The 25,524-nt window shown below is 47.6% G+C and overlaps 1 protein-coding gene across 9 annotated transcripts in view; it reads left to right on the forward strand.

Moving 5' to 3' along the window:
* Positions 1–23,739, forward strand: part of myt1lb (myelin transcription factor 1-like, b) — a 105,249-nt gene extending 81,510 nt beyond the window's left edge. For 3 of the 9 annotated variants that reach the window (XM_085442390.1, XM_085442389.1, XM_085442397.1), the window contains 16 exons: positions 735–825; positions 3,285–3,392; positions 4,177–4,403; positions 6,401–6,687; positions 9,814–10,044; positions 12,215–12,336; positions 12,763–12,825; positions 13,535–13,603; positions 14,556–14,618; positions 14,696–14,779; positions 16,023–16,244; positions 17,562–17,656; positions 17,977–18,080; positions 18,823–18,966; positions 19,519–19,581; positions 21,263–23,739. In XM_085442390.1, the coding sequence (XP_085298516.1) occupies positions 735–825; positions 3,285–3,392; positions 4,177–4,403; positions 6,401–6,687; positions 9,814–10,044; positions 12,215–12,336; positions 12,763–12,825; positions 13,535–13,603; positions 14,556–14,618; positions 14,696–14,779; positions 16,023–16,244; positions 17,562–17,656; positions 17,977–18,080; positions 18,823–18,966; positions 19,519–19,581; positions 21,263–21,403 (2,114 nt within the window). In that variant the 3' untranslated portion in view covers positions 21,404–23,739. The remainder of the gene's footprint in view (positions 1–734; positions 826–3,284; positions 3,393–4,176; positions 4,404–6,400; positions 6,688–9,813; positions 10,045–12,214; positions 12,337–12,762; positions 12,826–13,534; positions 13,604–14,555; positions 14,619–14,695; positions 14,780–16,022; positions 16,245–17,561; positions 17,657–17,976; positions 18,081–18,822; positions 18,967–19,518; positions 19,582–21,262) is intronic. The other 6 variants (XM_085442393.1, XM_085442392.1, XM_085442395.1 and 3 more) reach the window with 6 other exon arrangements.
* The last annotated feature ends 1,785 nt before the right edge of the window (positions 23,740–25,524 follow it).

Below are 25,524 nucleotides of genomic sequence, written 5' to 3' on the forward strand. Positions count from 1 at the left end.
GTCCAATTACCTGCACCCAACACCAATTAGTATGTAAGGGAAGGAGGATGATGAGGGGTTAAAGTTTAAGGGGGTGATAATGATGAAGCTGGTGCCGATGGGGTTTGGCCCCGCACGTCAGCGGTGTCATGCCGACCCCTTCCTCGCGCCCCCGCCCGCGGTGCTCTGGCGCTCCTCTTGGACATCCATAGATCATTAATCTAAATGGCTGGTTGCCGAGGGGATGCGAGGCAGTTATGGACTGTTTTAATGGTAAACGGTATTGAAGACTGCACTCTTACTCTAACGACGAGCACGTGATAACAGAGCGCACTCCATCACGGCGCTGCGCCCCTCTGTCTGCTTCTTCATTGATTTTAAGGCGGCATGTGTTGTTGTGCATGATTGCTGGCTGTTGGTCGCTCTGCTCTTTGCATGTCCAGAAATTTCCCTCCATTTCTTGCTGGCTTTGTCCTGCTAAACTCAAATGACATCTTTTTATTCATGACTGCCCCGTTCCATGAATACTAATTTGAAAGAGCTGGATAAGTGGAAGCAATATGGTGGGAAACCTCGCCTGCCCTTTCAAACTAGTGTTCATTAAAATGAAGAAGAGGTCATTTGGGTTCACTCAGGCTCATTTCTTAATGATGTTTATAATGCCAAGCTCCTCACACTCTAATAGAGCTCATGGCTGATTGTAAGGGGCTCCTAACCTTCCCTGTCTTTCACTCCTATCTCCTGTCTGTGCGAAGTTGTGGCAATGTATGAGAATGTTCTTAAGTGTCCTACGCCTGGCTGCACGGGACGCGGCCATGTCAATAGCAACAGAAACTCCCACCGAAGGTAAGAGCTCAGCCCGGACCCAGCGCCTGCACCCCTCCTTATTTCGGTTATGTTACTGTTGGACTTGCTTCATGTTTTTTACTATGGGACGTATTTTGTTTTTGTTTTTGTTTTTTTTACTGTGGGACTTATTTCAGTTATTTTACTTTGGAACTTATTTCAGTTATTTTGCTGTGGGACTTATTTCGGTTATTTTGCTATGGGACTTATTTCGGTTATTTTACTTTGGAACTTATTTCGGTTATTTTGCTGTGGGACTTATTTCGGTTATTTTGCTGTGGGACTTATTTCGGTTATTTTACTTTGGAACTTATTTCAGTTATTTTGCTGTGGGACTTATTTCGGTTATTTTGCTGTGGGACTTATTTCAGTTATTTTACTTTGGAACTTATTTCGGTTATTTTACTGTGGGACTTATTTTGGTTATTTTACTGTTGGACTTATTTCGGCTATTTTACTGTGGGACTTATTTTGGTTATTTTACTTTGGGACTTATTTCGGTTATTTTACTGTGGGACTTATTTTGGTTATTTTACTGTGGGACTTCTTTCGGGGATTTTATTGTGGGACTTATTTCGGTTATTTTGCTGTGGGACTTATTTCGGTTCATGCATGTTCGATGGATTCTGTTTTCACCCTTCGTGTCCTTTTCACTTGATTGAATTATCCTTAAACTCGTTATTTTTGCTGTCCTCTCACATTATGTTTATGTGAAAAACATATGGAGGACCAACACTGCCATATTTAAAAATAAATGAGTTAATCAAAAGAGCTGATATGTCTTTAAATACGTAAAACTTAGTCTGATGTGGTTTTTTTGCTGGCTACTTGTAGTCGCACTACAGTGAAAATTGCACAGCAACTTAATTGCAATCAGTTAAAATTGGTCGTTGCCTGGTGTTTGTGTTCAATCTTTTTGACCAATGAGACACACAGGCCTTACCATGCAACACCCTCAGCCTCTGCTGGGAGGCAGCCTGCCTCCAAACAACAGCAGCCCGACTCAAAGAGACTGGCGAAGGTTTTACTTACAAACACAGACGGGTTGCAGACATGCTGCACTCACCTGAGTCAGTCTGCAAGCATCAATTCCTGTTTCACATCTGTGAAGTTCTGACTGGACGGTGAATTTAAGCAGTTACATGACAACATGACAACAGTTTCACCACTTTATCACAGTTAATAGGTGCATTATAAGAGCTATGAACCTTTAAAATTTACCCAGAATGCACTTTTTGAAATTTCCTGCAGTGAAACGTTGGTTTCTGCTCGTCTGCGTCACAGACATCCCATCATACCAATGCTGTTAGAGAAAAAACCCTTCAGACTTTAGACTATAAAATGTTGCTGTGGTATCATTAATTATAATAATGCTGATTGTGATGGGGCCACGACAGGGCGCTGACTGAAGGGCCTCAAAAATATTCAAGTTGCACAATGAAAACCTCAGAGGCTCTTTGAGTCGTTACTTAGTTATTTTTGATTATAGCAGTTTGGTCTTCCACAGATAGCCCTGCCTGGATCGCAGGACGTAATTAAAGTAGTCCAGCTGCCATATTTTAGTCGAGCCTGCTCCGAATGCAGCGGCTCGGCAGCATAAATCATTTATCAGCTCGTGGCGGGAAAAAATGGCATTTGTCAGGTGCAGGTTTGGAGGGAGAAACCAAAATAGCAGGGCGCTCGTGCCTGTCAGACGGGGCGAGGTGACAGTGAAAGAGGAGTGTCACCCACACCAGATGCTCAGGGAGTCGGGCGTAGCAACAGCCATTAGCACCTCTCTGCCACTCAGCCGGGGTGACGGGAGAGGTGCAGACCTGGGAGGACCAGAACGCCTCCCCGCCGCGCTCGGTGACACGGCGGCAGCGCAAAACAGGCGCACGCTGCAGACGTGGAGCAGAAAGAGCTGATAGAAGCCTCCATCGTGTGCTCCTTCACACTTCCCCATCTGATGCACCCTGATGGCAGGTGCTCCACGCTGGCTCCGGGCCATTGTCACAGATCATTTTTCCAGCGCTGCAGCTGACAGCCTGGATGGAGAATAATCGGGGTTAAGGATAACAACATGAACTTTTGTCACATTTGGTCAGTTATTTGTCAGGAGGAAGTTGCGCTGCGTTTCCTGTCAGCAGGTGTTTGAAGGAAACGACCACGTTTGTCCATATGGGAATATCTATTCTGAGAATGATTTTAAGCTGTTCAACCAGAAACACACAAGCTGTTACTGACTGTGTTGTTACTTAAAATGCAAATTCATTAATTTTCCTCACTTTTTAACACTTTGTGAACTACGGTAGACGCCGCAATCGACTGTCTGACAGGCAGATGTGCTCGAGCTGTTTTCAGCCCGGCTGACGCTCTGACAGGCGCTCTAACGAGCCCGACGCTTCGCGGCGTGTGCGTTCGTTGTAACACTTTCACCTATCAAAACGCGTCCTCCACCACCCGCTCTCTCTTTGCAGTCTGTCAGGGTGTCCCATCGCTGCCGCCGAGAAGCTGGCCAAAGCCAAGGAGAAGCACCAGAGCTGCGACGGACCCAAGTCCAACCAGGCGTCCGACCGAGTCCTAAGGTAGTATTCACTCCACACCCCCAGAATTCAGCACAGTGTGTTGTGAATGCAGTGCAGCGGCAGGCGGGACGTGGCTTTGTTCTGGTTTAAGCAGAATAAAATGCTCTTGTCATGTTGGAACGTTATGTTCTTTCTTCACGTGCATCCTGTAATTGAGACTTGACGTCTTCCCCTTTTTTGTTTCATGCTCGTGTTCTCCCGTCCCCTGAGAACACATCCAAGAGACCGCATGTTCATTGCTCTGCTCGTCATGGACGCTTTATAACATTTAACAAAATTGGCCTCATTTATCAGAGCGAAGGCAGAGCTTTTTGAACGAGCGCCTCTGTGATAGTCATGAAAATGCTGTGATGAAAAAGTCACAAGTAATTGTGCGTTTTATATTTATATCTAACTGAACATCAGCAGTTTAAGATCTTGCATTTCATTTCTTCTCGGTCTCCGATTGAGGCCATAAACACATATCAGATGATGAAAGCGTATCAGAAGTATGCAAGTGAAATAAAAGCTTAAATTTAATTTAGCTGTTTTTATTGTCTACGCTTGAAAAATACTTGTAGCGGGATTATGTTTTTGAGAGAAGAGCAGAAACATCCATGCTGTGGCACATAAAGGGACACGTCTCCATCATCCAGCCCCACCCTCCACCCTCTAAACCTCCGGTATTCCCATCTTCCCCTCAGTCTGCCCATTTTTAGCCGAACCCCAAGTTTCCTCTCCTCCCCCCGTGGGCAATGTTGAATGCCTCGGTCCAACTTCCACCCCCTCGTCATTTATTTTCCAGGCCAATGTGCTTTGTCAAACAACTGGACTATCCACAGTATGGTTACAAGAACAATGTTTCCACCAGCACGCCCCGCTCCAACCTGGCCAAGGAGCTGGAGAAGTACTCCAAGACCAGCTTTGACTACAGCGCCTTCGACGGCGGCAACAACCACCACGTGTACGGGAAACGGGCCATCGCTCCCAAAGTGCATGGACAGAGGGACACGTCGCCCAAAGGCTACGACGGTACGACAAACTCGAGACGTTTGTGTGACGCGTTTTCTAACACGCCGATGTTCCTTAGGGAGAGACATCGGGACCATGTTAAACATAATAAGTAAAGACGAATTTTAAAAGTCACTGAAATGAGTTTTCAAAGAGAAAAAGATTCAAAATAGACAGAAATTCATTTTCTGTTTGTTTGGTTCAGTTTGTTAGTAAAAACACTGAAAACCAGTAAAAACTGCACGTTTTTCAATAATACACTCTTCACTGTTACAGTGTAGCAACTAGGGGTGTTTAACTTCACTGTTAAAATTTAAACCTTTGTAGGGCTGGGTTTTTATAATCAATTTACCGATTAAAATCGATGCTGGCCTGGATAATGTGATATCGATTCATTAAAATCCTGAATCGATTTTTTATATAAATTTATTTTGTCCGAAACGCCAGAATCTCAGGTGAAAACCTCACAAAATTTCAGCTAAGACAGTAAATGAGAGCAGGAACACGGATTCTGCACAAAGACGTAAACACAAAGGACCCGCGGATCAGAATCAGTGAGATGTGCTGAAAGCTGAAAGCCGACAGCTCGCTGATTCTGATGTTTCGGCGGGGTGAGCTTTGTGTTTACGCCCTTTTTGCGCTGATTCTAAAGCTGTTAGTTTATCTCTCTCCAAACAATATTGACCGAACCAATAGCAAAAGAAGATCCAAACTACGCTTCACATAAACATCGTCATGAATTCACTCTGACTTTTGCTGTTTTGCTTCCACCACGATAAAATCACACTTCATGCACAGCTCTCTCTCTCTCTCTCTCTCGCTCTCTCTGTACTTCAACAACAGTTTCCCGTCTAAAAATCTGTTTTCATCATTATTCGCTTGTTTGTTACGCACAAGTCTACCGTTGTTTACAAAAAAATGCTGTTTTTTTCCTTTTACTTACTTCCAAAAAGAAAACCTGATTTCTGCTGTTCAACAGGCGTCTGAACAAATTTAAACTTTTTAAAATTATGCAAAATGCAAAACGCTGTGTCTGTAATAAAACCGCTGTAACGTCAGAAGTAACATTCATATGTTGATTAATGGTTTTCTTTCGTTTTTGATCTACTGCAGAATATTTTTATAAAGTCCAGGCCAGGAAAATCACCTTCGTGTGTTTCTGTGTTTTATCTTCAGCTACTTTGACACAAAGGCATCTGCTGTGATGCTCACACCTTTGATAAAGTCACGCGAGTGTCAGCTTCCTTTTTATAGATACAAAAATATGTAAATGTACTGATCTGAATTATAATATTTCTGACTGTCTGAGGTAAAATTTCCCAGATTCAAATCGAATTGAATCGAATCGAATTGAATCGTGGATCGAATCGATTCTAGAAATCAGTGACAATGCCCAGCCCTAGTAACAACCTTGAGACTCAGTGTAGCCCCGCCTTCTCCTGCTTCCTGCTCAGACTCTAGCAGCAGAATGACCTTCATGTTTTATTCAAACCTCAGAGCAGCGACCGAGACACAAACTCATCAGGCAACAGTTCACCGAGCTCAGAGGTCAGCTGACCTGGAGGCTCCAATCACATCCTGCCCCCTGCTGCTAATTAGCAAGAATGCAGCACATGGGAAAATTTGCCAAAGTGAAGATTAGTGAAATAAAAATCAGTAATTTTAAGCATTCAGCAAAGTTTCACTTTATATTTTTGAGAATTTGTGAAATGTGAACGCTGCTGAAACCTTCAGAGCGACTAACTCTGACATGCACAAACTTCTCAGTAACTTCTTTGCTCTGCTGAGAAAGAAACTGTAAGATAAGAAACAGTGAACCCTGTGAGTTTGTGACACATCTGCAGCATCTGCATGGAGCACGTCTAACCCGGCGTTAGTCAGTGATGTGCTGAACTAAAAGGTTTTGGGCTTCGACTCGCTGTTTCAGGCCTGACGTGTCAATCTGACGCTTTTGCTCGTATTTCTGGAAAAACTTCTGCTTCTTCTTCTCGTGTTGAATTTCTCGTATGCATCCGCAGCCAAACGTTACTGCAAGAACTCCAGCTCGGCCAGCAGCACCACCAGCACCTACGCCCCCAGCAGCAGTGGCAGCAGCCTGAGCTGTGGCGGCGGTGGCGGAAGAGGGGGCGCGGGAGGCGGCGGCGGGGGCAGCAGCGCCAGCAGCACCTGCAGCAAGAGCAGCTTCGACTACAGCCACGACATGGAGGCCGCCCACATGGCCGCCACCGCCATCCTCAACCTGTCCACGCGCTGCCGGGAGATGCCCCACGACATGGCGGGGAAGCCGCAGGACCTGTGCTCGCAGGTAGGGCGCCGCCACGATGTCCTTTAAATGCACCTGTTGTAAAGTGAGGTCAGCAGTCTTACTCAGTCTCACACTGCCGCGCATGGAAGTAGAAGATGAAGGCAGGAAGTCAGACACAGGAACAGCTTAGAGAATCAGTTCAATTTTCAAAATAAAAGACCCCTAAGCGCTGCTCCTAACATACTCCCGGAGTGATGCGAACTTCTGCGACGGCTCGAGACCGACGTGCACCCGCGGGGTTACACAGGCGCAGCACTGATCCACCGCAAAATTATCTCTGTGCGTCAGTCATACCAACGCTGACAAGGAGCGCGCACACACACACACAGATCCAGCCTGTGTCTCACACTCACAGCTCAGCGGGCAGTTTTTTATTTTCCGTCTGGGGATCAGATAGGAGCAGGACGAGGCCCCGTTTGACACGGCGTGAGTCCAGTGTGTCATTTCTGAGGAGATAAGGTGACGGTGTTCCTGTATTATCTGCGCCCGGACGCTGAGCCGGAAAATGGAGGCCGGAGACGGAGCGCACAGCGGCGGGCTAATGCTGGCTTAATGCTAATGTTGACAGCAGAGAGCACAGCGGCGAAGGACAGAAGTGAGAATAAAGGAAAGGTGGCAGATTTGTAAATGTCACAGAGGAGAGGAGGTGTATCGCACAGGACTCGGGGTGTGGACGGTTTCTTTATGAAGCTTTGCACAAACACACCTCCTGTTTCTCAGTCAGTCCCTCCTCCTCCTCCTCCTCCTCCTCCTCCTCTGCCTGCTGGTTGAAGGATCGGTCTGTGCCACGTCGTACAGCACTGAGGTCCAGTCTGACCGAGGCACCTCCACACTGTGTTCAGCCGAGTCAGAGGCGGAGCTTTCGGCCCCTTTTACAGCTCATTATTACACAAGCTGAGGTTTTACAAAAGGTCACTGCTAACCATTTATGCAGGTCACAGGGCAGTGCTGTAAACAGAGATACCTGGACCTCCCTGCGAGCGGCCACCTCCTCCAGCTCCTCGGAGGCATGCCCGTGTCCTGGGTCTGCTTTGCCAGTACAACATCCGACACATCTCAGAACGAAGCCACCCGGAGGTTTCCTGGTCAAATGAACCCCCTCGGCCGACTGTTTTATACTCCGAGTTCCTCCTGAGTGACCCTGCTGCTTCTGTCCTCCATCTATCACATGGCTGTAGGAACATAAGTGTACCAAGAAATCTTCACCACAACAGACCAGTACAGCGCTCCTCTCTCCCAACTTATTAATAAGAACCAGAGAAGTTGAATTCCTTTATTTGGGGCAGCAACTCCTCCCCAACCCAGAGTGGGCGGTCCTCTGTTTCCTGGTTGAACAGCAATCTTGAACTTGGAGATCTGCATCTGCCAATCACTCTCTCCTGGTAGCACCTCGCACCTTCGTCTCTGTGCCAGCCCTTTGGCTCAGGCAGAAGTCTTCCTCAGGTGGAAAAGCACGATTGTGCACGTATGCATGTAGAAGGATGTGGACCACACTCGTGTTACTGACTGAGATTGCATCTATAACACTTCTGCTTCTATCCTGTCATGATAGAAGTTTTATTTTAAGAACTGGAATTAGAGGGCGGAAATAATGTGGCCAGAACTAGTCAGCGACCTGGCCCCTTTACACCCAGCATTGCCATGGCAACAGAGGCCAGGGGTCACCACAGGGGGTTGGGCGGATCAGGAAGGCGGCTCTCTCTACATCTCATCCTCGTTAACTCGATATGAAGGGGTGGGTCACGTTAATTGGGCAGTGACACACAGTACAACAGCTGACAAGGAGAGGGCGATGTGCTGAGCACGCTCACGAGGGCAACAAGTCAGCGGCACACACGGCGAGCCACGTGGCGCCACGGCCGTGCCTCGCACACTTTGTTTATCACTGTGCTCTGTTTGTAACCACAGCAGCACAAAGGCGCAACCAGTAAAACCAGTAAACTATCACTCGTACTTACAATCCACAAGACTTTCATCCAGGACACTGGAGCTCTGCTCAGCGAGGTTTGCACAAGATCTGGTTCTAGTTTAAAAAGCCTTTGTCCCGGGCTGCTCCGTATCCTGGGATCACAGCAAAGACGGGAGAAGCAGCCCGATGGGTGACGACGTTCAGTTACGAAGCCTCGGACACGAGCGAGTTTGTGTGGAGCCCCCTGTGGATGGTGGAGGAGACTGTGGTGCACAGAGTGGGTCCTCCACAGTGACGTCATCACAAACACTGACTGCAGTCATTACAATGGTGAAGTTCAGGGGGCAGTTACTTTTGCACACAGGTGTGGATCACTTTGTCTCTGCATCATTTCCTCAGGTTATCTTTGTAAGCTGATAAATCTGCAGAAACTAAGAAATCATATTTTCCACACGACCCACAGAGACAAACATGAGCTGCTCAGACGCGTCCTGCAGGGAGAAGCCAGGCTTGTATTTCAGCTGTTTGGGGATTTTTAGAAGACGGGACTCGTGCATGATTTACTTTATGTTGTTCCTCATGTGATGTTTTCCTCCTTGGATAAACGAGCCTGCAGCCGGGACGTTTGTTGGCTCCTTGTTGCTGAAGCCTCGGTTGTTGAAGTCTTCAGGTCCCGAGTCTCGGCCCACTTCGTTACAGTCCAGTTCTGTCTCTATTTTTGGGCGTTGTTTCAACCGCCGCTGCTCATCAGCCCTCCCTAACCCTCAGCCTCTGCCCCCCCCCGCGATGTCCGCTCACATTAGACTCACACACCGACACACAAACACACACTGCAGAGCGGTGGGATGGAAGGAAAGAGAGACGGAGACAGAAAGGAAGAGGAGGGTTCGCAGAGGGATGCGCTGACGACCTCTTCGGGTTTTTGACCCTCTCCTGGATCTGTTACTGTGCTCTGCTAATGTTTCTTCCTACGCAGACTTGGGCAAAAACACCAAACAGAATTGGAGCGCTGTTTCAGATGTTTGAACTGCAGCTGCAAACTTTTTTTCCTCCTCAGTGTTTTGCCATCTCTGACCGTAGAGCCTGAAAATGTTTGACTGCTGTTAATCAGACGCTCTCTCTCTCTCTCTTTTATCCCTTTCTCTCCATCCCCGCCTCTTCATCCTCCCGACTTTAAACGCACGCGCACGCCGACCCCGACCCCGCGCACCCTCCAGAGTCCCGGTCTAGATGTCGATGAGAACGGTACGTTGGACCTGAGCGTGAGCAAGCGTCTTTGCAGCGGCGGCGTAGGCGACTCGGTGCTAACGCCCCTTGAGCCCATGTCCCCCCAGAGGCAGGCCGCCCTGCTGGGCTCCCGCTGCTACGGCATGGGGGACGCGGCAGACTGCTGGGACCTGCCCGTAGACTACACCAAGATCAAACACATAGATGAGGACGAGAAAGAGGTAAAGGGGTCACGGCCTAAAGGTCGCCGAGATCACGTCTGTCTCCATCTTTGAATGTTCGTGACGGATGAGTGACGCGCAGGAGGGTGAGGGAGGGGAGCGGCGGACCACAGGCGGCCGTGATGCTGCCGGTGATAATTACAAAGCAGGAGTGTGTCTCTGGAAGCTGATAGACCATACAGTTGGCATGCGTCACTTACGCTGTCTGCTCAGCGAGGCTCAGCCCAAATTATCTCCCTCCAAGCCATTGATTCAACACTCTGTCTCCAAGTCAAACATTTGCACTGCCGTCTGATCGTCTTCGAGGTTTCTTACCTCGCCGTCTGACTCGCTGTTATATTTGGAATCATTAGAAAGTCATATGAGGGGGATTTTTGAGGGAAACCTAATGAATCTGCATGTTAATTGATGTCAGCGCCGCCGTGCGCGGAGTTACCGTCTCTGTTTGCGTCGTGCTCGCTGCATGCTGGCTTTCTGTTTTTACATTTTGCTCCTCTCCAAAAATGAATTATGCAAAGTAGCACCTTGGGAGGGAATCGGAATCGCTCATCTCATCAAAGAACTGCAGGAAATCAATGCACCACTGCTGCGACGGGCGCATGCATGTACAGTACATGTGCCTCTTTTGCTGTGTGTGAATATTCATAAGAGTGTGTGTGTCTCTTTGGGAGTGTGTAGATGCTAGCCTACTTTCTGCATCTCCGAGTATGCCTGCGTCGTTCCCCCGCGTGGCCGCCTCGCAGCCTGCGCTCCCTTTAATTGGCGAAACTGGCTGGCCCGACCCAGCGTCGCGCACCCTGAGACAGCTTGAGTGCTGGATAATTTGGGCTGTATCTGGACCTGTCTCTTTATGGACATTACTGTACATACTCTGCAAGCACTGAGGGAAGGAGAAGAGGATTTGCATCCACGGCTGTCGAGCCCCGGCCGCAAGCACTGCAGACAAAGGCCCACAGAACGCAGGCTGCAGCGTGCTGGCGCTTCACCGCAGTGCCATCTAGTGGCCGAAAGCTGCATCATGAGGGGGCCGACTCCCTGAGTGTTCTCACCATGAATGTGTGCAAATGCATGAGGGAGGCAGTGCTTCCTCTCAGGGCTTACTTCCTGTCAGACTGACAGCGATGATCGTTCGACCCACACGTGACCACATCGAGCTCGTCCTACACTCACTTTGGTTTATTGTGTTTTATCAGACGTCTCCTACATTTTAAGATTTCACGCCCGCTGAGAGACGATCACGAGTTTATGAGAAGAGAGACGCTCGCGAGAACGAGTGCTTCAAAATGAATTCATATATTTGAAACTGCTCACGAAGGCTGTGATCACAAGTTTGTGCGAGAGTCTGTGAAGCTCAGAGCAAGTACGGAGGATCGAAACTGCCAAAACAAAGGAATAAAAAGACTTTTACATAAAAAATTATCCAAAATAAATACAGGAATTAAATAATTTATAAATATATAATTTATTAATATCTGTGTTTTTATTTGCTTCTTTAATTGTTTCCAGTTTATTTTCCAAGCACACAAAAAATTATAAAAACAATTTTGGCAGTTTGTGCCTCGAGGCTACGGAGGACAGGAACGGCCAAAATGAAAGAAATGCAATAAATATATTCATAATGTCAGTGAATATTTTATCAAATGTGAAAATCATTACCTTTGTTTTAATGTTCCTGTTTATTTAAAAGCACATGCATAAAGAAATGTAACAGCAAATAAATCCATAACTAAATATATAAAAACAGCACAGACACAAATAACAATGAAACATCATTAACTCTATTTAAATTATTCCATAATTATTGTACTTGTTTATTTACTTTATTTCTTATATTTAATTTCTTTTATGTGGCTTTAAATTATTTGTTTTGTCATGTTTCATTTATTTCTACGCAGACGTATTTAATGTTTTGGCTGCTGGATAAATGAAGTTTATCTAAAAATGTCTCGCATATTTATTATCGGAGCCGTTTATTTATTTCTGTATCTGTTTAAATTTCCGTACAGAAGTTTGTTCCATCATATTTGAAAATATGCAGCTGGAAAAGATGTCGATGTGATTTGAGGTGAACTGTTCCTTTAATGGAAAGATTGGATTTATTGAAAAGTGTAAAACCACTAAAAATCTTTTTTCCCCCCGTGTCTTCCTGCTCCACGCCCCCGTCCCACAGCCGGACGACCTCGACCCCTTCCACGACCTCCTGGACGACCGCTCCTACACCACAGACGTCAACATGCCGAGCCCCAAGCCCAAATTCCTCCAGTGCAAGGAGACGAAGAAGGACCTGATAACGTAAGCGCCCTCCCCCTCTTCCTCCTCCCACCTGACCCCACCTGCCTCTCCCCACTCGTGCTCTGCTTCCCCTCCACCTTGTTTCTTCCTCCATCCTCCTCTCGGCCTACCACCTCCCTTCCTCCTCCCCCCGTGCGGCGCTGCTGGCAGTGGCTTTGCTCTATGACTTTTATTTCCCAGCGTTGTCCGTGTGTCCACGCTGATCTCAGACCTGGTAAATCCTGCGCTGTGGTAGACGCTTTATGGACGCGGCAGCCGTCAGTGTGGAGATGTCAGGAGTGTGAAGCAGAGACAGTGAAGCTAAACTGGAAACAATGAAAACCGAACACACCAGAAACGACCCCCCTCCCCCGCTTTTTCTCTAATTTTCACTTTTCCTTCTCCTTCCCTTTGGGCTTATAAATCTGTCTATTTTTCCGGTGGCAGATGTCCCACACCGGGGTGTGATGGAAGTGGTCACTTGACGAGCAATTTCGCCTCACATCGAAGGTGTGACTTCCTTTTCTCCTGGTGGATTCTAAGTCTATTTCTCTTTATTGTTTTCAGCTTACCTCGACTATGCTGTCAGACACCTGTAGGCTCTCTCTCTCCCTCTCTCTCTCTGATCTGTTAGCCCTTTGACTATTTGACCGGTCACGCTGAAGCGGGGCTGAAATACGGAATAAGAAGAGACTAGAAATTAATTAAAGATCGGCTACATTTTCCTAAGCTAAACCCCGGGATGAAGCCATCCCTCGATGGGCCGTGCGTAAAGCCGTCTAAGCTGGTGTTATTCGGTTCTCCAGGCCTTTCCCACAGCGTGATGCAGACTAAGCATTCAGAGACGGCAGGTGGAAGCAGAAATGCTGAGTGTGGGACGTGTGTGCACGGAGCGAGCGAAGGCTCACGCTTTTGGATTCCCCACATCGAAACTCACGGCAAAGTTTCCGGAAACGCCCTTCAGCCCCGTTTGAGCCGAGCGCCGCACCCAACCTTTGGCCACGGGTGCAAATACTCAGAGGGTTAACGTTAAAGCTCAGCTCCCTGCACGTGCATCATGGCTTTATTACATTTCCTGGTTGATATCGTGTGTTTTCTGTGCATGCTTTGGAGCGGAGTGTGAGTGCAGGCTGCTTGTGTTGTGTTTCAGTAGTGGGAGTGTTGGAGTTTTCCCTCCCTGATCCTTGTGTGACTAACGCTCCACTGCTGTATTTTCCAGTCTCTCAGGTTGTCCTTTAGCTGACAAAAGCATTCGAAGCATGCTGGCCAACAACGCGCAAGAGCTCAAGTAAGGCGTGACATGATTCACTCACACGTTTGATTTGTATGTCGAGCTCACACAAATGTACGCGCTGCTGACGGAGAGGTTTGCAGGCAGGGCCTGAGTGAAAGAGATGAGGGGACTGAAGAGGTCCGAGTGGGAAAGACGTGCATGTGATTTAAATGTGAGGCCGTAACGACAGCAGCAGGAGCTCGGCGCATATTTTAGAGATTTTATGGCAAAAAAAGACGTAAATATTGTTAAAGAAGCCTCCGGATTAAGATCAGTAACGTCCTCACATCTGCACGCGGATCTGCTCTAACCCTCAAGGGATGATATTATATATGATATATCACCGGACGGTGAGCTGATCAGTGCTGAGTAACATCCCAGAATTTCACCTAAACTGCAGCTCGGACTTGTTGGCGGCTCAGTTACTACGGTAACCTCTCGGCAGCTGTGTTATCGGTCAGATGATGTGATTTAAAAAGCTGAGCACGGCCGTTATGAAAGGATGGGGATTGGCTGGCTCTTAGAGCCTCCGGTGGACGTTAGAGGAACTGCAGTTTCTGACACTGAAGCGCACGATCTGATAACCTCGTGTCGCTGTTGTTCCCACATCATCATAATAAATGTTGTTCCAGGTTCAACATCGCAAGTGACCAATCACATTGTTGTGACGTCATACTTTTGCAACTTTGGAAAAAATGCCTTAAAAAACAAAATCGGCTTGACTTGCGAGAAACCGCCTCTGTCCACCAATCCAGCAGTTAGAGTTCGTTGCATTTCAGGATACTGTTCTTTAATAAACGGTAAACATTGTACATATTGTCCTTGCAACACTGGAATTTCATAAATGAATGAATGAATCAGATCATCCGTCTTAAGCAGACCTCGCAGCTCTTTCCTTTAGATGAATGTGGCACGTTGCAGCTGAGATGCCGTAGGCCCTGAGCCCTTTTTGTGTTTTGTGCCCCAGGTGCCCGACACCAGGGTGCGACGGTTCGGGACATATCACTGGCAACTACGCCTCACACAGAAGGTAAAGCACCGCCGCGCCGTGCACGTATTAATCCTGCAGATCGCTCTCCTCTCTGTAACGCTGTCATTTATCTACAGTCTTTCAGGGTGTCCGCGTGCCAGGAAAAGTGGGATAAAGATCATCCACAGCAAAGAGAACAAGGAGGACCAGGAGCCTATCAGGTGCAGTACAGACACTCATCATCTGTCTTCTGTCTCCCTGAAACGCCGTGATAACTCCTCCTCCTGGACCAGCTCTGCTCGCCACATATTTCCCGCGTGACACGTGATGTGATGAATGACTTTTAAATGATGCAAAGGAGCCGTGCACAGCTGTGCCGCTGCTCGCCTCCTGTAAGCAGGAGTCAGTATGAGCTCTGACAGGACGAATGTCCTCGGAGGGCAAAGTTTGTGCCGGAGTGTGAAGGAGAAAGTCGGAGAGCGCGGGTTGTGTGAGTTCACAGGAGGCTGGGGGAGGTTCTGCAGTCTCCTGCAGACATACACAGGTAGGAAAGACAAAGAGACGGAGGCAGAGAGATTGATTGACTTTAGCCGAATCCCGCGATGTGCTTCTCTGGCCTCAGCTCTGCAGCTGCATTGATTTCTCTGGTGGTGCAGAGCACAAACAATACTCCGACGCTCCTCATTCTGCCGGATTGCGAGGACAGTTGGCTCACGCTGACCGTGTTAGGATGCTCCGTGGTTACAGGGCGTGCCGAAAGAGGAAGACAAGCTGCTGCAAACAAGAGCGTCTTCCTGATTTATGCACACTTATCGGTGAGGCTCACTGAGACGGCATGATGGAGAGTTTATGTGAGGAATGAATGAAGGGGCGGGGAAACGAGATATGCCCCAGATTGGGGGGGTGCTGTAGATCTAATCAGATATTTCTCCTCAGAAAGAAACTAGTAAAGCAGCTCAGTCTGACAAGTTCAGACTGTCCTGCATGTGTGAGAGGACTGTCCCATCACTTCAGGGGAAGCTTTGGGCAGAACAGACAAAGATGAATGAAATAAATTCCTGTCAGTGCAGAAAGCCGGTGAACCTCCCTCTATCTGTTTTCCATGAGGCTGAACTAAAAGCAGACAGAACTGATACGTCCACGGCTTTAGCCGTAATCCGTTGTGCGTGCTGTGACATTTGGAATAATTTACTGCCTCGATGCATCTGATTAGCACGGGTGTTGATGCACTGACACTGTTCCCCCCCCCCCCCCCCCCCCGCGATAAGAGCCGCCACTAGGACAGCTTTAAAATAAGATGATCGTATCTTTGTTTAAATCAGAGCGAAAGCAAAGACGCAAAACAGAAAAATAACATCAGCTGTTCAGCAATTCACCGCTGAGGAAGCACGAGCTCCGGCTCACAGGTCACAGAGAGGACGTTATCTCCTGTATGATGAAAATGTGCTTTTTTCCCCCCCTCAGGTGTCCGGTCCCGGGATGTGACGGTCAGGGTCATGTGACAGGGAAGTACGCGTCCCACAGAAGCGCGTCCGGATGCCCCATCGCAGCCAAGAGGCAAAAGGACGGATACCTGAATGGCATTCAGTTCACGTGGAAGTCCGGGAAGACGGAGGGCATGTCCTGCCCGACGCCGGGCTGCGACGGCTCGGGTCACGTCAGCGGAAGCTTCCTGACGCATCGGAGGTGAGTCAGGGGTGTGTGGGCGGAGCTTTAAGGAGAAGAACGTGCATGAAAGTCCCTACATAAATGGATAAACACAGGCAGCACTGTGATGTGTTATTAGGCCGGTGCTGTCTGCAAGTCTGCAGTGTGGATGGAAACACAGTAAGCAGGCAGACAGGCGGGTCAGGCAGGGCTGCGTCCTACAGACAAAACATTAGGAGAACAGGACCAGATGGAGGCTTCAGACGATGGAAGAGCTGCACAGTCTGCAAACACAAAGCCCATTGAGCTGATTCAGGATGAACCGGACAGAAGGGGGACGGCCAAGCAACCTGTGGGAACTTCTGCCACAGACGAACACAGTTTCATCTCCACCGTAGGAAAAACAGCTCGACTGCTGAATGAGTCAAAAACTCAGCGGTCGAGCTTCCATGTGTGCAGAAAGAGCTCGCAGTGAATAAGCAAACATGTGTCAGGAGACAAGCGTAGATGGAGAGCTTATAGCCTGAGCGTCACTCACGGGGTTACATGTCTGACTGCAGGACGTTTTTAGCACTTCCTTTAGCTTTTGCATGGAAACCAATTACACTTATATGACATATACAGACAGCGCTGGAAGCTCTATGTCCAAACTCAGCTTCTGTTCGGTTCCAGTTCCAGTAGCTTTGTTTAAAGCGTATTGCACACCGCTACATGCTGCTCCCTTGTGGACATCTTACAGACAGTGCAGAAACTGCACGTTGCATATAATGATGCAATGAGCATCCTTGGTAGGACACCTACAGGGGGTCGTGTCAGTCAGATGTTTGTAACTGTGGGTGTTTGGACGTTTGCACGGCTCTGCTAACAGGTTAGCAGCTCACAGATCGACAGTCTGAGGAAGCACCAGTTTGTGTATTTATTGATTTCTTTTATGTAATTGTGTATTTTATGTATATTATGGTTTTATGTCTTTAAAAATATTTTATCATTTTTTAAGGTTTATATGTTGTGTTGTTTTTTTTAACTATGGACGTAAATTCTGCCAATAAAGATTGATTGATTGATCGATTGATTGATTGACAGTATATTAAATATGTGCCGGGCTTCAGATGACAGCACTGTGGGCTGTAAACATGTTTATTTCTGGAGCCTCTGCTGGACGCTGCAGGAACTGCAGGCTGCTGCTTGGTTGAAGTTTGCCACACCAGCACGAGCGTCTCTTCTTTAGGAAGAACACACTGGGTCGGGGGGGGGGTTGTGTTTTCCATCTGTGGAGAGCGTTGGCTCGCTCTGTGTGTGTCTGTGGCGCCCATCATATACTGAAACAATGCTTCCTGTTCTTGTCGCTGCCTCCAGTCTGTCAGGTTGTCCGCGTGCCACCTCCGCCATGAGGAAAGCCAGGCTCTCCGGAGTGGAAATGCTAACAATAAAGCAGCAGCGTGCCAGCAACGGTAACGGCAGCTACCACTCACACACACAATACAGCCAATCAGGAACACGGCCAGGGAGCGATTTACTGAAGAGACTTCCAATTCCACATAATGGACCAATCAGGAGTGTGTGTGTGTGAGAGTGGGTGTGAATAATGAGGGGAGCCGAGGAACAGGGCTGGGTTTGCTGTAATGTGTCTGTGAGGTTGTTGAGTCTTAATTAGCTTAAACGAGCTGACGCGGTGTAGGTGGAGGCGGTCGCACGCCGAGCGTCCGGCACACTTTTTAATTATTCCACACAGAAGGTGCTCGTGTGATTGAGAGTCCCTCCTTGTGTGCAGGGCTGGAGCACGACGAGGAGATCAAACAGCTGGATGAAGAAATCAAAGACTTAAGTGAATCGAATTCACAAGTGGAAGCAGACATGATCAAACTCAGAACACAGGTGAGTCGCTTCCTGTCTGTACCGGGTGTGATTGTAAAGTTCTGCAGCTCCGCCCCTCAGAGCTCAAAAGCCAAACGTTGTTATGGAGATTATGAGGTCATGAGGCGGAGCTAAAAAGGTTCTGGGGAAGTGGATCAGCTCCTTGAGCACCTCCTCCTGTAATGCTGCCTCCAACTAAAGGTGTAATTTGAAGTGACAATCTAATAAGATTTACCTGCAAATACTTAGAGGTGGGTATGCTAGAATAAGGGGTGGCGATCATCTTGAAGTGAGGGGAACACATGTCAAAGTGGACATACGTCTCACGTAGCTCCTCCCCCTGCGTGTGCAGATATCAGTCAGCAAACCACTGAACTGGAGGCCAAATTAAAGAGAAGCAAAAGGCTCCCTCAGGCTGGACTGTTTAGGTGTCCTCACCAAATCCCGGCTTAACACCAACATTACACGCCTGATTAACGTTTAGCCTTCCCTTCAAGGTCGTCTCCTTGTGCACCCCTGGGCCTCCTACCTGTAGATCCTTCGCTGCAGCTTGAGCCTCAAACGTGCAGAAAGTAGCATGAATGCGTAAATGGTACTACGCCTCCTGTGGACATTGGGGGAATTGCGGCTTGTTTTTCAGCCCTGGAGGCTGTCGAGGTGGATTTGCAGAACTTTCTGGTCACACCTCGTATGAGCCGATCCTGCAGTGGTGCGTAGCTGCCCGTGACGCTGTGCACTAACTCTGCACCGTCCCTCTCTGCAGATCACAACAATGGAGTCCAACTTGAAGTCCATAGAAGAGGAAAACAAGGTGATTGAACAGCAAAATGAATCTCTCCTGCATGAGCTGGCCAACCTCAGCCAGTCACTGATTAACAGTTTAGCTAATGTCCAGCTCCCTCATATGGTAAGGGCCACCAGGAACGGCAAGCCAGCAAGTTGCAGATTAAAGCTGACCGTAGCATTATCTGTGTATTTAAGCTCAGCCCAATGTGCATGCTGCTTAGCCTGAAGTGTGGGACGCTGCTTGTCTCTCCAAACAGCGAAGGGGAGTGGTAGTTTCTCTCAGCGTCTCCATGAACTGAAATATTGAGGTTTTTGTCTTTTATTGTTAGTTTAATTGTTTAGGAGGAATTAAAGTGTACGTTTATATACATGTTCATCTGTTTGCTCTCAGTGATTAAAAAAGTGTTTCATGGTAATCACACTGCTCTCATATCCTTTTATTTAACGAACACGTTTCGCTGACAGAGGAATGAGTGAAACTGGAGCATTTTATAAAATCAACTTTTACATTTAAACATTTCCTCTGGTGAAAAATGTCCACAGCACTGCAGCAGAATCACCAATGAAAACCAGCTCATGTTGTTTCTCAGTTAAATACTGCCATCTAGTGTTTGATTGTGAGACTGGTTTCTCAAAGGGATTTTAAAGGAGATTGTCCCTCTTTTCCTTCCAGAAACCACTGACGCACAAAGAGCCGCCTCTGAGGACTAACAGCTGCTTACAGATGCACCAGCAAGTAAGTGAGCAGCGATTCATGCACTCTGCTGCACTCTGCTGCACTCTGCTTCGTGTCTGACGCACTTCTGTTGTTATGGAAGCAAAGAAAAGTGATTAAACACCTTAATGTGACTCTTTATCAGCACTAAATCCTTAATGTTGGTTTCAGAAACATTTGGCTGCCGAGTTTGAACTGGTTGATTTGTCAGATATATGAACTCTAGCTTCCGGTGTCCGACTGAGATGCGCCGATGCGGCCGAACTATTCTGGGGAAGAAACTCAATGATGAGTCACAGGTTGTGTCTGCCGGCACAGATTTTACTCCAAACCTGTCAGAGCACCGCGTCTCAGAGTTTAGGAAGTCTGAAACAGTCTGTCTCTCAGCCATGTGAGCTACAACAATGGACGAGTCTCCCGAACAGCTTTTTCCATCATGAAAGAAACATCTGAAAGGACTCACAAAGTCTCCCACTAATCTTTGAGCTGTTCATTTATTAAACCACAGAGCTTTCATTCTCATGTGACGGACTTACAGGAAAAGTTCCTGCAGAGACCGGTCCCGAGTTTCTCTGAATTCTCACTGGACACAGACTTTGGAGGAACCAGTGTTGGACTCCACCATCATCAACAGCCCGCAGGAGGATTTGGGACCTCTGCCACCTCTCGACCTCAGCGTCACCTGATCCTCGTGATGCTGACGCGAGGAGATGATGTCATTAAAGCATGAGTGCAGACGCTAAACTGACTGAGAGCTTCATCCAGTGATGTGTCCTCCAACGCAACGATGACAAGGTTGACGTCTTCATGCTGTCATGCTTTACAAAGAACAGGAAGTTACAGCACTGTGCAAAAGTCTTGGGCCACCACTTATTGTTTATGAGAGCAGGACTCTTGTCATTTTTGAAGTGCTCATGAGCAACAGTTCTGCTTTCTGAAGCGTTTTCTTTGAGTTCAGTCCATCTGCCCAATCATCATCATTAACTAACACTGACCTAACTTTGTTACCAGCAGCCTGTCACACAAACACTTGTTCCTGTTTCTTTAGCCGACTCTAAAACAGTATTTTTGTACCAACAAGGTGATTCCTAAAGAGCAGTTAGCTGATGATCCGTCTTTAAGAACGAGAGGAACAAGCAGAAACCTGACAGAGGGCCTGAGAGATGATCTGGATTGATCAGACATGATCTCAGTGAGAAACGACTGTCAGGAAGCCAGTCTGAATGAAGGGAAAGGCTAAGGTATGAACATGACATAAGAACTGGACCGAAGAGCAGAGGAACAGGTCTGACGGAGAGCTGGATCCACATCCTGGTCCGTATGTACGAGGAGGTCCAGCAGTGAGCGTGTGCAGCTGTCTGTGATGCGTTGAGTGGTTTTGGCATTTCTTTGCTTCCGTACTTCACGTGTCCGTGTTCCTTCTGTTTGTGCTCATGTACCAGTGATGCTTTAGCACAGGGGTGGGGAGCTCCAGGTTCTGTAGGTTTTAGATGTGTCCTGGTTTAAATGGATAAAGGACCTCCTCAGCATGTCCTGAAGTTCTCCAGAGGCCTGGTGATGGTGTGCTGACCCAGGGTGAGATTAAAACCTGCAGGACTCCGGCCCTTGAGTTAACAGCGTTTTACTCTAACATGGAGTTTGTAGTGATTGATGATTTTTTGCCTCTGACGGTGTCCATGTGGTGCTTTTTGTTTTCCTGCAGGAGCCAATCAGCGAGCAGAACTTTGACGCCTACGTCACCACTCTGACGGACATGTACACAAACCAGGAGCAGTACCAGAGCCCCGAGAACAAAGCACTGTTGGAAAACATCAAGCAAGCCGTCCAAGGGATCCAGGTGTAATCAACCAATCAGCAAAGGGAGACTTTTTGTTCCCGCCGCAGGTGTGGGCGGCGAATCAGAATCCACGTACAAACAGGCAGCGATGGTTTGATCTCCTCGGTCCGGCGCACTAAAGTGTTATATATTCTAAATTCTGTTCTCTGAAAAAATTGCGAGGCTCTAAGTGTAGGAAGAGCTTTTCGTTCTCTCTTTTCTTTCTGGGTCTCGCTGTGAGGGAGAGAATCGGTTTTTGAGGACATTCACATTTTGTACGTTTTCATATGAGCTCACATAGTGTCATGTATGTTTCTAGCTGCTCATGTATGCACATTTTTAGTGTATATTTCTGAACAGTAAGCTAACGCTAACGGAACGTGAGCTCTTTTTAACGCGTGGCCACGAAGCATTCGAGATGGAAAAAAAGGTGGACGGTGGAAGCGAAACGCAGCGATGGAGGAGGATTTTTCTCCTGTGGACGATTCTGGACTTTTCAATGTTTTTTTCCTCCTCCTTCTTCTTCTTCGTCTTCTTCTTCTTCTTGCGTGTAGATTGTTCCAGAACAAGAACTGGCTTTGCGGATCGCTTTATTTTCTGCCAATGCTCGAGAAAAGTTTGTGCTTTGTTTTAAAGAAAAGACGTGCAGCTGCAGGTGGGGGCATTTTTAAAATCGGTGCTGTAAACGAACCCGGAGAGGAAACTGACCTGATGTTTGTATGAATGTATGTATGAACAGTTCTATTGGAAACATCATTACACGGAAACCCGATGGTGGAAATCCCGTTACCTAGGAGAGCCAATTGAGTCCTAGGGGAACGCGTCATGTTCACATGCTCATCGTTAATTAGTAGAAAAGACCTACAGAGAGCTCTCTGCTATCAAATCTGCTCAATTTGGAGACTCGTGTGGGAAACGTCTCTGCAATATCAGAACTATGGTTTCTAGCAGGGAGGCGATGCAATCTGCAAAGGAAAAACGTTGGTTGGGTATATGCAATCTCTTGTTTATAAGCATAGCGGGGTAACAGGAATCTTTTTAATATAGCCTGTAATGTAAAATATTGATTTTTATACAAATCTTTTAATACAAAAAGTCTTTTTAAAAAAGGAGGAGGGAACCTGGACGTGGAGTTTTAGGAGCAGAAGTATATGAGTTCCACTTTTTTTCTGTACGACTTTGCACAGGGACACCTTCGTTTCCATGTTTTGATGTTCTTACAGAAGCTAAAAGCAGTACCCGAGAGCCTGAAGCGAGGGTTTCCGAGGGTTTTGTAAAGAGTATTTATAGAGTATGACAGCGGGACTTACAGGGTCACTGTCCCCACTTATGTGCCAGTAGACTATTTGCACTTGTCCTTGAAGATATTATCCTTACGTACGGCGGCGTGCAATTTCCCAGGTGACCTCTCTGGCACACGATCGGATTTCGTACCACTGAGAGAGGAAGAACAGGGACTTGGTTCAAACCATAGCAGTTAGCTGTAGGCTACTATCGAGTGTAAAAACATTCAGCCATTTTTGCTCTGTTTTAGGAAGATGAAGTTATCCCCCGCAGCACTTTATATCTAATCACTGTACAAATGGTTAAATAGTCAATCAGTTCGAGGTTTGAATAAAAAATAATGGGGCCACGCCGCTGTGCGCGCCCCTCCCTTCTCCTAGTCGTCCTAGTCGTTAGCGCTCACGTTCAGGATTTGCCTTCTGGAGAGCGAATGCCAACGGTGCTCGTCGTCGTTCACCTGACCGAATCTCATCTATTGTACTTTACCGTCCTCTGTCGGGACTCTGCTTCCCATCATCCATGACTGCGTACGCCTTTTTCCACAGCATCGTGTCTGCAGCTTTTTGCCAATATAGTAACGCTTCAGTAGAGTAATAGCTAGTACCAGTTTTTGAATTAATTCTCATTACCAGTGAACATGGAGGAGGGACTTTAAAGCACAAACCGGCTGCTCATCTGACGTTGGGACATAAATAACAAGCCTGAAAAAGAGTATCTGTGACTATCTATAGGGAACGCAAAGAGGTCGTCGCATATTTAGAACCTTTCATAGAAACTATTGTGAATTCATCAGAGTTTATTATTTAGTCGGAGCCAGCTGATTTAGTTGGAGGTTGAGTTCAGTGACCATCAACAAAGACAGGATTTTGTATAAACTATTGTGCTCTCTGTGGAACTGAAGTTTGATTTATTTTTGTACTACACAGCATGGATTTGTTGACATTTTAATTTTGCTATAAATGTGTGAGATCACAAGTTGCTGTGATATTTCATTTATAAATTGTGAACTTTGTACAATTTTTGTCATGCTGGATGTTGACACATCTTAAACTCAGAATAAAGACAAATGTGTTGCCAGAGACCTGGAAACTATTTCTTTGTGTTCTTCGTGTGACGCTGCAGCACTTCGACGGGTTACAGCTCGCGACGGGCGTCAGGAAATGATGTCGTAAACTTTATGAATAAAGTTGAATCATCTCCTGTGTGTTTTCACCACAGGTTGTTGTTTTTGTTTCTAGACCATATCTGGACACGCTAGCTTCACACAGACACACATACCTGCTAATCAGTGCTCAGTAACATCCATCCATCCATCTTCATCCGCTTTATCTGGGGCCGGGTCGCGGAGGCAGCAGCCCAAGCAGAGAAGCCCAGACCGTCCTACTCCCCAGCCACCTCCTCCAGTTTATCCAGGGGAACACCAAGGCGTTCCCAGACCAGCCGAGAGATATAATCTCTCCAGCGTGTCCTGGGTCTGCCCCGGGGCCTGGAACACCTCACCTAGGAGGCATCCTTGTCAGATGCCCGAACCACCTCAGCTGGCTCCTTTCGATGTGGAGCAGCAGCAGCTCTACTCTGAGCCCTTCCCGGATGGCTGAACTTCTCACCCTATCCCTAAGGGAGAGGCCAGCCACCCTTCGGAGGAAGCTCATTTCTGCCGCTCGTTCTTTCGCTACCCACAGCTCGTGGCCATAGGTGAGGGTAGGGATGTAGATCAACCGGTAAATTGAGAGCTTCGCTTTTACGCTCAGCTCCCTCTTCTCCACGACGGACCGGTGCAGCGTCCGTTTGGAGGTGCTGATCTTCATTCCCGCTGCTTCACACTCGGCTGCAAACCGTTCCAGTGTGAGCTGGAGGCCCTCACCCAATGAAGCCAACAGAACCACATCATCCGCGAAAAGCAGAGAAGAGATTCTGAGGCCACCTAAGTGAAAGCCCTCCGCAACTTGGCTGGGTACTCTGAACTGCCACTCGGCGCATAAGCGCAGATGACAGTCAGGACCCGTTCCCTGACCCTAAGGCGCAGGGAACAAACCCTCTCATTCACCGGGAAGAACCCCAACGTACCGGCAGCAAGCCGAGGGGATATTAGAATACCCACCCCAGCCCGCCGCCTCTCACCAGGGGCAACTCCAGACTGAGACAGAGTCCAGCCCCTCTCCAGGAGACTGGTTCCAGAGCCCAAGCCATGCGTAGAGGTGAGCCCGACTGTATCTAGCCGGAACCTCTCAACCTCACGCACTAACTCAGGCTCCTTCCCCACCAGAGAGGTGACATTCCATGGTCAGTAACATCCAATTAAAATCCAAGAATGTCACCAAAGCTGAAACTGAGACCTCATGAATGGTCTGTTAGTACAGTGACCTCACAGCAGCCGTGTTATTGGTCAGATGATGTCATTAAAAATGCGCTGAAAGGCTCCAACAACACAAACACGTTCAAGAGGTCCAGTTCAGGGACTCCAGTTAGCTCAGGTGAAGCCTAACAGAGAGCTGCTTGTTTCTCTGTCCACCTGTCAGTCAGAAGCCACACCCCTAATAATGCAAACAGGTAGGTTATAACAGTCTCCCCCCCATACAGGTGTTATGAAGTGGAAATTATCTGTAGGTACCAAAGCAATGTGTTTAAGTTTTAACATGGGAGTCTGTGTGGACCGACTCACTGTCGGCTTCGTTGTTCAGGTTTATTTCAGCTGTGTTTTATTGATATAACACCGGCTCATATCAGCTATCGTCTGAGAATGCTTTATCTTGTGAGATGACCCCAACAATCTGAGCAGCACTTGGCAACAGTGGGAAAGAAGAACTCCCTTTTAACAGGAAGTGACTTCCGACAGAAGCAGACGTCTGCTTTGGTGTGTAACC

This window comes from Copadichromis virginalis, linkage group LG19, assembly GCF_057382275.1.
Source record: "Copadichromis virginalis isolate Kocher_CV1m ecotype Utaka linkage group LG19, C_Virginalis_male_GT1.1, whole genome shotgun sequence".
Taxonomy (NCBI): Eukaryota; Metazoa; Chordata; class Actinopteri; order Cichliformes; family Cichlidae; genus Copadichromis; species Copadichromis virginalis.